This window comes from Phocoena sinus, chromosome 7 (genome assembly GCF_008692025.1).
Source record: "Phocoena sinus isolate mPhoSin1 chromosome 7, mPhoSin1.pri, whole genome shotgun sequence".
Taxonomy (NCBI): Eukaryota; Metazoa; Chordata; class Mammalia; order Artiodactyla; family Phocoenidae; genus Phocoena; species Phocoena sinus.
This window is the reverse complement of record NC_045769.1, coordinates 112,111,863-112,127,663: the sequence shown is the minus strand read 5'-3', so window position 1 is coordinate 112,127,663 and position 15,801 is coordinate 112,111,863. Positions and strand designations below refer to the sequence as shown.

The 15,801-nt window shown below is 41.0% G+C and overlaps 1 protein-coding gene across 5 annotated transcripts in view; it reads left to right on the top strand.

The window, feature by feature from the left end:
* The window catches only part of PLEKHB2 (pleckstrin homology domain containing B2), a 49,633-nt gene that overhangs the window by 30,433 nt on the left and 3,399 nt on the right, over positions 1-15,801 (top strand). For 3 of the 5 annotated variants that reach the window (XM_032637716.1, XM_032637717.1, XM_032637720.1), the window contains one exon: positions 4,340-4,448. The exons of 1 other annotated variant lie outside the window; for it this stretch is intronic. In XM_032637716.1, the coding sequence (XP_032493607.1) occupies positions 4,340-4,448 (109 nt within the window). The remainder of the gene's footprint in view (positions 1-4,339; positions 4,449-15,801) is intronic. One more of the 5 variants, XM_032637718.1, reaches the window with a different exon arrangement.

The following is a 15,801-nucleotide window of genomic DNA, read 5'->3' as shown; positions in this document are numbered from 1 at the left end:
CTTGGCCTTCTCTGACACTGTTTGAGATGGGGGTGGGAGAGCGTCTTTCTCCATACCGAACTTTGCTGGTGGGAGTAATAGCCACAGCTATTTTTGTGTTGTTTGGCTGGAGTGGAGTAGTTACTGCCTGAAAATGGTCTCTCTTGCCAGATTGGCCTTTTCCTTCTTAGGCTCTTTGGGTAGAGACAGCAGGCTTTCCTTGAGGCAGACCGAGAAAGGTCTGCACACGTTGGCATTTCTTGGTTGCTGCTTCTACATTATCCAGTCGGATGTAGGAGGCAAAAAGAAAACCCAGGGAACTCACTGTGTGTCCTTCTTAGGGTCATGAAGTCCCTAGACAGTCACCTGCTTTCTCTCCACCTTTCAGAGTCTCCTTGTGTTTGTTGTATGTATAGTGTCCAGGGTTTTCAGTTGTACTTAGAAGGAAGAATAGGGAAAACAACATCTGCATCTATTCTGTCTTACAGAAGCATAAATTCTGTCTCCTGCTTTTGTAAGATAACGGGTTTAGATCTACATACGTATTTGCCAGGCCATAGCTCCCTGTTCTCCCCTGTGTATAGCCTTCGTCACATAATGACAATAATTGTAGTTGTCTGTAAACATGTCTGCCCTGTCACCACCTGTGAGCTCATAAAGAAGGTCAGGCCTTTCATCTCCGTATTTCCCAGTATACGGTAGTCCTTTACTTGGTCAGTGGAGGCAGTCGACTGCCCATTTCTGGCAATGCCCTTTCATAGGCGTGTCCTTGTGGAAAACTGCCAGTTACCTGCCCAGGCCTCAGACCTCAGACCCCCCAGTATCAGTCTTTTATATTCTCCTGCCAGGAACTGCTGGTAATTGGGCTGGGAGGGTTTTGCTGCTAGGCTGGCTTCACCAAGAGAAAACTGGCTTTGGATGAATCTCGTTTATCACCTGGTCCAAACTGATCATTTTAGAGATGAACAAAACAAGGCCTACAGTAGTTAGATGACTTACTGAAGGTCAAGTTAGTGGTACAGCTGAAATGAAATTGGAATCTCTGGCAAGTCCAGTTCTCTTTTTTGTTGTGTTTTCCACCTACTTTATTTTACAGCCTGAAAGTAGATTACAGTTGTGGGTTTGTTTTTTTAGGATATTAAAATAAAGGGCATAAGCACACTGTCTCATGTTCTTTATTTATTGTTATTATTTTTAAAATATTTATTTATTTATTGGGCAGCACCAGGTCTTAGTTGCGGTGTGCGGGATCTTTAGTTGCAGCATGGGAATGATCTCTTAGTAGTGGCATGCGTGTGGGATCTAGTTCCCTGACCAGGGATTGAACCTGGGCCCCCTTCATTGGGAGCACGGAGTCTTAGCCACTGGACCACCAGGGAAGTCCCGTCATGTTATTTTTTTAATAGAGTGTCAAACTTTATTGACTGCAACTTGGAGAACCAATTTTAATATATTCCCAGTGGTTTCCAAATTGTATTTTTCAAAATTGAGGTATTATTGACATGCAACATTATATTAGTTTCAGGTATGCAACATAATGATCTGTATTTGTACATATTGCAAAATAATCACTGCACTAGGTCTAGTTAAACTCTGTCACCATAAAGAATTTTTTTTCTTGTGTTGAAAATTTTTAGTACATACCCTCTTCGCAACTTTCAAATATGCAGTATAGTATTATTAACTATAGTCACCATGCTGTATATTATATCCCCATGATTTATTTATTTATTTAATTTATTTAATTTTTGGCTGCATTGGGTCTTCGTTGCTGCACGTGGGCTTTCTCTAGTTGTGGTGAGTGGGGGCTACTCTTTGTTGCCTTGTGCGGGCTTCTCTTTGTGGTGGCTTCTCTTGTGGAGCATGGGCTCTGGGTGCACGGGCTTCAGCAGTTGTGGCTCACGGGCTCTAGAGCGCAGGCTCAGTAGTTGTGGTGCACGGGCTTAGTTGCTCTGTGGCATGTAGGATCTTCCCGGACCAGGGCTTGAGCCCGTGTCCCCTGCATTGGCAGGCGGACTCTCAACCACTGTGCCACCAGGGAAGCCCCCAAGATGTCCTTTTTTAATGGCAGAATAATATTCCATTGTATATTTGGACCACATCTTCTTTATCCATTTGCTGATGGACACTTAGGTTGTTTCCATATCTTAGCTATTGTAAATAATGATGCAGTGAACATGGGGATACAGATATCTTTTTGAGTTAATGTTTTTGTTTTCTTTGGATGAATACCCAGAAGTGGAATTGCTGGATCAACTGTTAGTTCTATGTTTAATTTTTTCAGGAACTTCCTTCCATTACTGTTTTCCTTTTTGGAGGCACCAATTTATATTCCTGTCAGCTGTGTATGAGGGTTTCCTTTTCTCCACATCCGTGCCAACACTTGTTATTTCTTGTCTTTTTTTTTTTTTCTTTTTTTGCGGTATGCAGGCCTCTCACTGTTGTGGCCTCTCCCGTTGTGGAGCACAGGCTCTGGACGTGCAGGCTCAGTGGCCATAGCTCACGGGCCCAGCTGCTCCGCGGCATGCGGGATCTTCCCGGACCGGGGCACAAACCTGTGTCCCCTGCTTCAGCAGGTGGACTCTCAACCACTGTGCCACCAGGGAAGCCCTCTTGTCTTTTTAATAATAGTCATTCTAACAGGTGTGAGGTGATACCTCATTGTGGTTTTGATTTGCATTTCCCTGATGATCAGTAATGTTGAGTATCTTTTCATGTGCCTGTTGGCCATTTGTATTTCTTCTTTGGGAAGTTGTCTATTCAGTTCTTCGGCCCATTTTTTAATCAGGTTATTTTTTTGCTGTTGAGTTGTATGAGTTCCCTATATGTGATTTGCAAATATTTTCTCCCATTCAGTAGGTTGCCTTCTCATTTTGTTGGTGGTTTCCTTTGCTGTACAGAAGCTTTTTAGTTGATGTAGTCCCACATTTATTTTTGCTTTTATTGCCTTTGCCTTTGGATCCAAAAAGATCCAAAAAATCATCACCATGACCAATGTCAAGGAGCTTATCACCTTTGTTTTTTTCTAGGAGTTTTATGGTTTCAGGTCTTACATGTTTAATCCATTTTGAGTTAATTTTTGTGTATGGTATAAGATAGTGGTCTAGTTTCATTCTTTTGCATGTGGCTGTCTACTTTTCCCAGCACCATTTATTGAAGAGACTGTCCTTTCCCCATTGTGTTCTCTTGGCTCCTTTGTTGTAAGTTAATTGACCATATACACTTGGGTTTGTTTCTGGGCACTCTCTTCTGTTCCATTGATCTGTGTGTCTGTTTTTATGCCAATACCATACTGTTGTGATTACTTTGTAGTATAGTTTGAAATCTGGGAGCCTGATGCCTCCAGCTTTATTCTTCTTTCTTTGGCTATTTTGGGTCTTTTGTAGTTTCATACAAATTTTAAGATTGTTCTGTTTCTGCAAAAAATGCCATTGGAAGTTTGTTAAGGATTGCATTGAATCTGTAGATTACTTTGGATAGTATGGACATTTTATCTATTCTTCCAATCCGTTAGCTTGGAATATCTTTCCATTTATTTGTATTTTCAGTTTCTTTCATCAGTGCCTTATAGTTTTCAGTGTACAGGCGTTTCACCTCCTTGGTTAAATTTATTCCTAGGTATTTTATTGTTTTTTTGTTTGTTTTTCTTTTTAATTTTTATTTTATATTAGGGTATAATTGATTTACAATGTTGTGTTAGTTTCAGGTGTACAGCAAAGTGATTCAATTATACATACACATATATCTATTAGTTTTCAGTTTCTTTTCCCATATAGGTTATCACACAGTATTGAGTAGAATTCCCTGTGCTATACAGTAGGTCCTGTTGATTATCTATTTTATATATAGTAGTGTGTATATGTTAATAATTTATTGTTTTTGATGCAATTGTAAATGGGATCGTTTTCTTAATTTCCCTTTCTGAACGTTTGTTATTAATGTATAGAAACGCAACAGGTTTCTGTATGTTGATTTCGTATCCTGCAACTTTACTGAATTCATTTATTCTTACAGTTTTTTGGTGGAGCCTTTAGGCTGTCATCTGCAAGTAGTGACAGTTTTACTTTTTCCTTTCCAGTTTGGATGGCTTTTATTTCCTTGTCTAATTGCTCTGGCTAGGCCTTCCAATAGTATGTTGAATAAAAAGTGATGAGAGTGGACATCCTTGTCTTGTTCCTGATCTTAGAGGAAATGCTTTCAGTTTTTCACCATTGAGTATGATGCTAGCTATGGGCTTGTCATATATAGCTTTTATTATATTGAGGAATGTTCTCTTTATACCCACTTTGTTGAGAGTTTTTATTATAAATGGATGTTGAAATTTCAAAATTGTATTTCTAATGGGCCTATATCTTTTCAGCAGGCATACGGCTATGGTCCATACAGTGGTGCATACCCGCCAGGAACTCAAGTTGTCTATGCTGCAAATGGGCAGGCTTATGCTGTACCCTACCAGTACCCATATGCAGGTAACTTATGCCAGCCTTTCATTCCTTGTTTCTCTTCATTTAGTGAGTAGATCAATAAAGCCTGAAGAATTTTTATTTCTCAATTTAAGGTGAGCTATGTTTCTTCTGGTTAGACTAGAATCACTCCACTACTTAAAAAAAAAAAGAATCATTATATATCTTCACACTGCTTCACAAAAGTTAGAGTGGGCTTGATTTTTAAAACCTCACTATTGTATCCAGATTCATCCCCAAGAAGAGAATTTGTACTTACTGAAATTCCTTTACATTAAGAAGCAACCAAACTAAGAGGCCCATTTTAAGGGATAAAAGGTAATCTTTCTCTTTTTTTTCCTTCTGGTAATATCCTTCAAAAATTATCACTATTTAGGTGTGATGTTCCATTTTGCAGGTGAAGTAGAGGCCTGGGAGGGCTTATGTTTATTCTGGGCTTTTAATGGGTTCCTTTCATCTTCCACCTCACCCGAAACAAGTTGTTAGGTATGAATGACTGGCCTGTGTAGGAGGCATCAAGTCCTAGGTGCAGCATGGTCAGGGGAAGCCTACAGGGTGGAGGTACAGGAATACGCTGGTGCCTACAACCAGGGCAAGAGGGACCAGAGCTACGTGCCTGATGGCCTGAAGATTGAGGCCACACCCAGACCCCAATGAGCAGGTGAAGTCAGCCAGGGGCAGGTCACAGTGGGTATTGCTTGTCAGAGCGACACACAGAGAGTGAGTTGGTGAATAGACTGGAATGGGAGCCCAGAGCTTTCCAAGAGATCAGAACTCTAAGTGGCTGTGAGCAAACCTAGCACAGTGCCTTAACGCAGAAGCAGTAGAAGGAGAGTGTGTTACCAGAAGGATGTGTGGTCACTGATATTAATGTCGCAGAGAAGCCAAGGGGGCTGCCACGGGGTCTCTGGATTTGGCCGGCCCCAGACCCAAAGTGTTCTTTTGGTTAGTGGTGGTTACTTTGGTTTCTCATGCATTAGCACCTAATACAAGAGAGTTTCTCCTGTTATCTGTGTCTGGAATCTGATGCAGTGCACTCATCTAGCATAGACTGAAGGATTCTGCCTCGCTTGATTTTTCTTTTTTCATGTCAAGTTGAAAACTGATAAAATAATGATGCTGAAAAATGAACTATCTCTCTATCCTGTAATTCTAGCACAACTATTTTTGTTTGAATTATTTTCCCCATGTAAAATAATTGTTTCATCTTTGTTATCTTACATTACTTTTTGCATTCTATTCTCATTTTATCAATAAAATTTTATGTATTTTGTCCAGAGTGCTACATAATCTTCTTAAGTATTTTTTTTTTTTTTGCGGTACGTGGGCCTCTCACTGTTGTGGCCTCTCCCATTGCGGAGCACAGGCTCTGGACGCGCAGGCTCAGCGGCCATGGCTCACGGGCCCAGCCGCTTCGCGGCATGTGGGATCTTCCCGGACCGGGGCACAAACCCGTGTCCCCTGCATCGGCAGGCGGACTCTCAACCACTGCACCACCAGGGAAGCCCATTAAGTCTTTTTAATGATTGCATACTGTCATGTGGGTGATGTATTATTAGTTAAGTCTTTACTTTTTTCTTTTCATTTTTACTATTGTAGATATTGCTTTGAATATTTCTAATCATTTTCTTTTCCATTTCTGTTAAATATGTCTTAGAATACATTTCTGATTTCTCTATATTAAATTAATATGTCAAAGGGCAAAAACATTTTTGTTTCTTTTGATACCATTAAAAAATTATAAAAGTTTTCAAACATACAAAAGTAGAGACAGTAAATGAACTGTCAAATTTGCCTGTTACCAGCTTCAACAGTTACCACATCTTGTTTCACCTGTACCTTCTCTCCCCACCTCTGGAATGTTTTGAGGGAAATTCAGACTTTATATCATTTCATCTGACAGTATTACAGTAAGTCTTGATACCATTTACCAAGTTAATTTCCAGAATAGTTCATCAGTTTATAATGCCACTAGGAGTTAGTGATGTACTGGTTTCTCTGTAGTCCCATAAAGATTGCCTGTTGTGCTCTGAAAGTGTTTTTTTTTTGTGGTACGCGGGCCTCTCACTGTTGTAGCCTCTCCCGCTGCGGAGCACAGGTTCTGGACGCACAGGCTTAGCGGCCATGGCTCACGGGCCTGGCTGCTCCACGGCATGTGAGATCTTCTCGGACCGGGGCACGAACCCGCGTCCCCTGCATCGGCAGGCCGACTCTCAACCACTGCGCCACCAGGGAAGCCCTGAAAGTTTTGATAAGGTCTTAACATGGAGTCAGGTTGCTTTAGTTTACATTTGTATGATGACCGGCAAAGATAAACATTGTACAGTTGTTTACAAATTAGATTTTCCCTTGTATGAATTATTTTTTTCCCCATTTATTTTGGGGTTGGTGGTCGGTTTTTAAGCCCTAGCCTAATCGTCTGATGAGAACCAGTCTTTTATTCAGCCCCTAGGCCACAGACTGGGATAATCCCAGCTGTTTCTAATTCTGTACAAAAGCAGAAGTTCTGTGCTTGTGCTTGTGAAGGGAATTTCTGTACATAGGATTCCATCCTTGCCTTTGACTTCCATGATGAAAAAAGAGCACGCTTGGGGCCACCTCAGAATACTTGCTGCTGAGGGCTGAGTGCAGTCCATAGGCATTCAGCATTAGTGCTGTGACCAGCTAGCAGTGTGCTTGCTGTGGAAGGGCTGCTCAGTAGTGGTCGTCCCACTGCAGCATCGTGCTGGTAACCAGACAGAGCTCTTCAGTCAGCCTGTCTAAGATACTCCGGTGCTTTGCCAGCTTCATGACACACTGCCTTGCAGTGTCCATAGAGGCCCTAGTCATGCAGAGAAGGTTAAAGGCCTTCTCTTTAATATGATTGGGGACTGGTGGACGGGCAGCCAATTTAAAAGTGCTCAGAGTGCTGTGTACACACTATAAGTATTCTGTTTTAATTTTCCCGTGTTAGTGGACATTTGTTCAGCTGTCTCTTGTTGTGGGCTTGAGGTCTTTGGTTTGAGTTGGCTCCTTTGGTTGGAGTCCTCTGTTTCTCTCTTACAGTGATGGTACTCATGTGACACATAATTGCACTACAGTTTCCAGGGCCGAGTCTGAGAGCAGACCTCTAGATTTTGTGATTCTTGGTGTCTCCTCCCCCATCTTTTATTATTTACTCAATTCGTTGGTTTGATGATAATTTGTAAAAGTAACTTGCCTTTATTTAGACTTTCCTAAAGTATCTAACTTAATTGTTATAGAAACAGTATCTGCCTTTTCTACATTCATGTTTCGATCATTTATGTAAAGTTTAGTTAAATTAGATAATTAAAATAAGTACAACTTGGAAATGTCCCTAGTTGCCTTTGTTAAGGACTTAGCTCCTGGGACTTCCCTGGTGGCACAGTGGTTAAGAATACGCCTGCCAATGCAGGCGACACGGGTTCGATCCCTGGTCTGGGAAGATCCCACGTGCTGCGGAGCAGCTAAGCCCGTGCGCCACAACTACTGAAGACTGCATGCCTAGAGCCTGTGTTCTACAGTAAGAGAAGCCACCGCAATGAGAAGCCTGCACACCACAACAAAGAGGAGCCCCCGCTCGCCGCAAATGGAGAAAAGCCCGCATGCAGCAGCGAAGACCCAATGCAGCCAAAAATAAATAAATAAATTAATTAATATTTTTTTAAAAAAGGACTTAGCTCCCTGGTAGAAACAGAAGGAGAAGCTGGCTCCTGGACATGCATTGAGGAGATCCCTCTGGGGGTCTAACAGAGGGAATGCAGATTTAGATTTTTCACGGGATCTCTTTTTTTTTTTCTTTTTTTAAATGTGGATTAAACATTTTTTTTTACATCTTTATTGGAGTATAATTGCTTTACAATGGTGTGTTACTTTCTGCTTTATAACAAAATGAAACAGTTATACATATACATATGTTCCCATATCTCTTCCCTCTTGCATCTTCCTCCCTCCCACCCTCCCTATCCCACCCTTCCAGGCGATCACAAAGCACCGAGCTGATCTCCTTGTGCTATGCGGCTGCTTCCCACTAGCTATCTACTTTACGTTTGGTAGTGTATATATGTCCGTGCCACTCTCTCACTTTGTCACAGCTTACCCTTCCCCCTCCCCATATCCGCAAGTCCATTCTCTAGTAGGTCTGTGTCTTTATTCCCAGCTTACCCCTAGGTTCTTCATGACATTTTTTTTTTCTTAGATTCCATATATACGTGTTAGCATATGGTATTTGTCTTTCACTTTCTGACTTCACTCTGTATGACAGAATCTAGGTCCATCCACCTCACTACAAATTACTCAATTTCATTTCTTTTTATGGCTGAGTAATATTCCATTGTATATATGTGCCACGTCTTCTTTATCCATTCATCTGATGATGGACACTTAGGTTGTTTCCATCTCTTGGCTATTGTAAATAGAGCTGCAATGAACATTTTGGTACATGACTCTTTTTGAATTATGGTTTTCTCAAGGTATATGCCCAGTAGTGGGATTGCTGGGTCATATGGTAGTTCTATTTGTAGTTTTTTAAGGAACCTCCATACTGTTCTCCATAGTGGCTGTACCAATTCACATTCCCACCAGCAGTGCAAGAGTGTTCCCTTTTCTCCACACCCTCTCCAGCATTTACTGTTTCTAGATTTTTTGATGATGGCCATTCTGATGGAGTGAGATGATATCTCATTGTAGTTTTGATTTGCATTACTCTAATGATTAAGGATGTTGAGCATTCTTTCATGTGTTTGTTGGCAATCTGTATATCTTCTTTGGAGAAATGTCTATTTAGGTCTTCTGCCCATTTTTGGATTGGGGTGTTTGTTTTTTTGTTATTGAGCTGCTGCTTGTAAATTTTGGAGATTAATCCTTTGTCAGTTGCTTCATTTGCAAATATTTTCTCCCATTCTGAGGGTTGTCTTTTGGTCTTGTTTATGGTTTCCTTTGCTGTGCAAAAGCTTTGACGTTTCATTAGGTCCCATTTGTTTATTTTTGTTTTTATTTCCGTTTCTCTAGGAGGTGGGTCAAAAAGGATCTTGTGTGATTTATGTCATAGAGTGTTCTGCCTATGTTTTCCTCCAGGAGTTTGATAGTTTCTGGCCTTACATTTAGGTCTTTAATCCATTTTGAGCTTATTTTTGTGTATGGTGTTAGGGAGTGTTCTAATCTCATACTTTTACATGTACCTGTCCAATTTTCCAAGCACCACTTATTGAAGAGGCTGTCCTTTCTCCACTGTACATTCCTGCCTCCTTTATCAAAGATAAGGTGTCCATATGTGCGTGGGTTTATCTCTGGGCTTTCTATCCTGTTCCACTGATCTATCTTTCTGTTTTTGTGCTAGTACCATACTGTCTTGATTACTGTAGCTTTGTAGTATAGTCTGAAGTCAGGGAGCCTGATTCCTCCAGCTCTGTATTTCGTTCTCAAGATTGCTTTGGCTATTAGGGGTCTTTTCTGTTTCCATACAAATTGTGAACGTTTTTGTTCTAGTTCTGTGAAAAATGCCAGTGGTAGTTTGATAGGGATTGCATTGAATCTGTAGATTGCTTTGGATAGTAGAGTCATTTTCACAATGTTGAATCTTCTAATCCGAGAACATGGTATATTTCTCCATCTATTTGTATCATCTTTAATTTCTTTCATCAGTGTCTTATAATTTTCTGCATACAGGTCTTTTGCCTCCTTAGGTAGGTTTATTCCTAGATATTTTATTCTTTTTGTTGCAATGGTAAATAGGAGTGTTTTCTTGATTTCACTTTCAGATTTTTCATCATTAGTGTATAGGAATGCCAGAGATTTCAATGCATTAATTTTGTATCCTGCTACTTTACCAGATTGATTGATTAGCTCTAGTAGTTTTCTGGTAGCATCTTCAGGATTCTCTACGTATAGTATGTCATCTGCAAACAGTGACAGCTTTACTTCTTCTTTTCCAATTTGGATTCCTTTTACTTCCTTTTCTTATCTGATTGCTGTCGCTAAAACTTCCAAAACTATGTTGAATAAGAGTGGTGAGAGTGGGCAACCTTGTCTTTTTCCTCATCTTAGTGGATATGGTTTCAGTTTTTCACCATTGAGGACGATGTTGGCTGTGGGTTTATCATATATGGCCTTTATTATGTTGAGGAAAGTTCCCTCTATGCCTACTTTCTGGAGGGTTTTTATCATAAATGGGTTTTGAATTTTGTCGAAAGCTTTCTCTGCATCTATTGAGATGATCTATGGTTTTTCTCCTTCAATTTGTTAATATGGTTCGTCACGTTGATTGATTTGCATATACTGAAGAATCCTTGCATTCCTGGAATAAACCCCCCTTGATCATGGTGTATGATTCTTTTACTGTGCTGTTGGATTCTGTTTGCTAGTATTTTGTTGAGGATTTTTGCATCTATGTTCATCAGTGATATTGGCCTGTAGTTTTCTTTCTTTGTGACATCCTTGTCTGCTTTTGGTATCAGGGTGATGGTGGCCTCGTAGAATGAGTTTGGGAGTGTCCCTTCTTCTGCTATATTTTGGAAGAGTTTGAGAAGGATAGGTGTTAGCTCTTCTCTAACTGTTTGATAGATATCGCCTGTGAAGCCATCTGGTCCTGGGCTTTTGTTTGTAGGAAGATTTTTAATCACAGTCTCAATTTCAGTGCTTGTGATTGGTCTGTTCATATTTTCTATGTCTTCCTGATTCAGTCTTGGCAGGTTGTGCATTTCTAAGAATTTGTCCATTTCTTTCAGGTTGTCCATTTGATTGGCCTAGAGTTGCTTGTAGTAATCTTTCATGATCTTTTGTATTTCTGCAGTGTCAGTTGTTACTTCTCCTTTTTCATTTCTAACTCTATTGATTTGAGTCTTCTCCCTTTTTTTCTTGATGAGTCTGGCTAATGGTTTATCAATTTTGTTTATCTTCTCAAAGAACCAGCTTTTAGTTTTATTGATCTTTGCTATCGTTTCCTTCATTTCTTTTTCATTTATTTCTGATCTGATCTTTATGATTTCTTTCCTTTGCTAACTTTTGGGGTTTTTTTGTTCTTCTTTCTCTAATTGCTTTAGGTGCAAGGTTAGGCTTTTTATTCGAGATGTTTCCTGTTTCTTAAGGTAGGATTGTATTGCTATAAACTTCCCTCTTAGAACTGCTTTTGCTGCATCCCATAGGTTTTGAGTCGTCGTGTCTCCATTGTCATTTGTTTCTAGGTATTTTTTAATTTCCTCTTTGATTTCTTCAGTGATCACTTCATTATTAAGTAGTGTATTGTTTAGCCTCCATGTGTTTGTATTTTTTACAGATCTTTTCCTGTAATTGGTATCAAGTCTCATAGTGTTGTGGTTGGAAAAGATATTTGAAACAATTTCAGTTTTCTTAAATTTACCAAGGCTTTATTTGTGACCCAAGATATGATCTATCCTGGAGAATGTTCCATGAGCACTTGAGAAAAATGTGTATTCTGTTGTTCTTGTGTGGAATGTCCTATAAATATCAATTAAGTCCATCTTGTTTAATGTATCATTTAAAGCTTGTGTTTCCTTATTTATTTTCATTTTGGATTATCTGTCCATTGGTGAAAGTGGGGTGTTAAAGTCCCCTACTATAACGTGTTACTGTCGATTTCCCCTTTTATGGCTGTTAGTATTTGCCTTGTGTATTGAGGTGCTCCTATGTTGGGTGCGTAAATATTTACAATTGTTATATCTTCTTCTTGGATCGATCCCTTGATCATTATGTAGTGTCCTCCTTTGTCTCTTCTAATAGTCTTTATTTTAAAGTCTATTTTGTCTGATATGAGAATTGCTTCTCCAGCTCTCGTTTGGTTTCCATTTGCATGGAATATCTTTTTCCATCCCCTCACTTTCAGTCTGTATGTGTCTCTAGGTCTGAATTGGGTCTCTTGTAGACAGAATATATATGGGTCTTGTTTTTGTATCCATTCAGCCAGTCTGTGTCTTTTGGTGGGGGCATTTAATCCATTTACATTTAAGGTAATTATCGATATGTATGTTCCTATTCCCACTTTCTTAATTGTTTTGGGTTTGTTATTGTCGGTCTTTTTTTCTGTTGTGTTTCTTGCCTAGAGAAGTTCTTTTAGCATTTGTTGTAAAGCTGGTTTGGTGGTGGTGAACTCTCACCTTTTGCTTGTCTGTAAAGGTTTTAATTTCTCCATCAAATCTGAATGAGATCCTTGCTGGGTAGAGTAATCTTGGTTGCAGGTTTTTCTCCTTCATCACTTTAAATATGTCCTGCCAGTTCTTTCTGGCTTGCAGAGTTTCTGCTGAAAGATCAGCTGTTAACCTTATGGGGATTCCCTTGTGTGTTATTTGTTGTTTTTCCCTTGCTGCTTTTAATATGTTTTCTTTGTATTTAATTTTTGACAGTTTGATTAATATGTGTCTTGGCGTGTTTCTCATTGGATTTTTCCTGTATGGGACTCTCTGTGCTTCCTGGACTTGACTAACTATTTCCTTTCCCATATTAGGGAGGTTTTCAACTATAATCACTTCAAATATTTTCTCAGTTCCTTTCTTTTTCTCTTCCTCTTCTGGAACCCCTATAATTCGAATGTTGGTGCGTTTGATGTTGTCCCAGAGGTCTCTGAGACTGTCCTCAGTTCTTTTCATTCTTTTTTCTTTATTCTGCTCTGCAGTAGTTATTTCCACTATTTTATCTTCCAGGTCACTTATCCGTCCTTCTGCCTCAGTTATTTTTCTATTGATCCCATCTAGAGTATTTTTAATTTCATTTATTGTGTTGTTCATCATTGTTTGTTTCATCTTTAGTTCTTCTGGGTCCTTGTTAAATGTTTCTTGCATTTTGTCTATTCTATTTCCAGGATTTTGGATCATCTTTACTATTGTTATTCTGAATTCTTTTTCAGGTGGACTGCCTATTTCCTCTTCATTTGTTAGGTCTGGTGGGTTTTTATCTTGCTCCTTCATCTGCTGTGTGTTTTTATGTCTTCTCATTTTGCTTATCTTTCTGTGTTTGCTTGTCCTTTTTGCAGGCTGCAAGTTCGTAGTTCCCATTGTTTTTGGTGTCTGTCCCCAGTGGCTAAGGTTGGTTCAGTGGGTTGTGTAGGCTTCCTGGTGGAGGGGACTAGTGCCTGTGTTCTGGTGGATGAGGCTGGATCTTGTCTTTCTGTTGGGAACGTCCACGTCTGGTGGTGTGATTTGGGGTGTCTGTGGACTGATTATGATTTTAGGCAGCCTCTCTGCTCATGGGTGGGGCTGTGTTCCTGTGTTGCTAGTTGTTTGGTATATCGTGTCCCACACGTTAGCTTGCTGGACATTGAGTGAAGCTGAGTGCTGGTGTTGAGATGGAGATCTCTGGGAGATTTTTGCCGTTTGATATTATGTGGAGCTGGGAGGTCTCTTGTGGACCAGTGTCCTGAAGTTGGCTCTCCCACCTCAGAGGCACAGCACTGACTCCTGGCTGCAGCACCAAGAGCCTTTCATCCACATGGCTCAGAATAAAAAGGAGAAAAAGTAGAAGGAGAGAGAGAGAAGGGAGGGGAGAGAAAGAGGGAGAGAGAAGGAGAGAGGGAGAGAGAAGGAGAGAGGGAGAGAGGGAGAGAGGGAGAAGAGAAAGAAAGAGGATAAAATAAAATAAAGTAAGATAAAATAAAGTTATTAAAATAAAAAATAATTTAAAATTAAAAAAACGTATAGAACCCTAGGACAAATGGTGAAAGCAAAGCTATACAGACAAAATCTCACACAGAAGCATACACATACACACAAAAAGAGGAAAAGGGGAAAAAATCATAAATCTTGCTCTCAAAGTCCACCTCCTCAATTTGGGATGATTCGTTGTCTACTCATGTATTCCACAGATGCAGGGTACATCAAGTTGATTGTGGAGCTTTTTAATCCGCTGCTTCTGAGGCTGCTGGGAGAGATTTCCCTTTCTGTTCTTTGTTCGCACAGCTCCCGGGGCTCAGCTTTGGATTTAGCCCCGCCTCTGCGTGTAGGTCACCAGAGGGTGTCTGTTCTTCTCTCAGAGAGGATGGGGTTAAAGGAGCCGCTGATTCGAGGGCTCTGGCTCACTCAGGCCGATGGGAGGGAGGGGTACGGAGTGCGGGGCATTCCGTGCGTTCTCCCGGGGAAGTTGTCCCCGGGTCCCGGAACCCTGGCAGTGGCGGGCTGGACAGGCTCCCCGGCAGGGAGGTGAGGAGAGTGACCGGTGCTGCGGCTTGCGCCCGTCTCTGGAGCTCCTTTAAGCAGCCCTCTTAATCCCCTCTCCTCGTGCACCAGGAAACAAAGAGGGAAGAAAAAGTCTCTTGCCTCTTCGGCAGGTCCAGACTTTTCCCCGGACTCCCTCCCGGCTAGCCGTGGTACGCTAGCCCCTTTAGGCTGTGTTCACACCGCCACTCCGACCGAAGCCCGAGCTTCAGCTCCCAGCCCCGCCTGCCCCGGTGGGTGAGCAGACAAGACTTTCGGGCTGGTGAGTGCCGGTTGGCACCGATCCTCTGTGATGGAATCTCCCTGCTTTGCCCTCCGCACCCCTGTGGCCACACTCTCATCCACGGCTCCGAAGCTTCCCTCCTCCGCCACCCGCAGTCTCCACCCACGAAGGGGCTTCTAGTGTGTGGAAACCTTTCCTCCTTCACAACTACCTCCCACTGGTGCAGGTCCCGTCCCTATCCTTTTGCCTCTGTTTTTTCTTTTTTCTTTTGCCCTACCCAGGTACGTGGGGAGTTTCTTGCCTTTTGGGAGGTCTGAGGTCTTCTGCCAGCGTTCAGTAGGTGTTCTGTAGGAGTTGTTCCACGTGTAGGTGTATTTCTGGTGTATCTGTGGGGAGGAAGGTGATCTCCGCATCTTACTCTTCTGCCATCTTCCCCCTCTCCTCTCCAGAGGATCTTTTAATTAGGTCAGCTTACAGGTTCCTACTGTATTACATTTCACTAGTTGGAGTTGCCTAATTGAAATTATTTAAATTTCAAGGCTGTGATAGTGAATGCTACAGTTCACCAGTTTTGTAGTTTAAACATACTGCCCTCAACCCCCGTGTGCCTCACTTTTGCCTGTCTATAAAATAGGGATAACAGGAAGCTCGACTCATAGGGTTCTTGTAAGGATTAATTGAGTCAATGAATGTAAATGCTTGTAATACTATAAGTGCTTAGACTAGTAAGCACTTGTAGATGTTAGCCTTTAGTGTCACTGTTACTTTCACTTCCATTCTTCACCTACGTGGACATATCACTATTGGATTAATCTTTTTCCTAGGGTTGAACTGCTAAGGGAATAGTGGGTCAAGGAGGAAAGTTAACACTATATGTGAGCAATTTTAAAGCTAATTAGCTATTGGACAATATATTGTGAAGCATAGAAGAGAACACGCAATACATTTCCAGTTGTAAACTCTAATTGTGCAAATA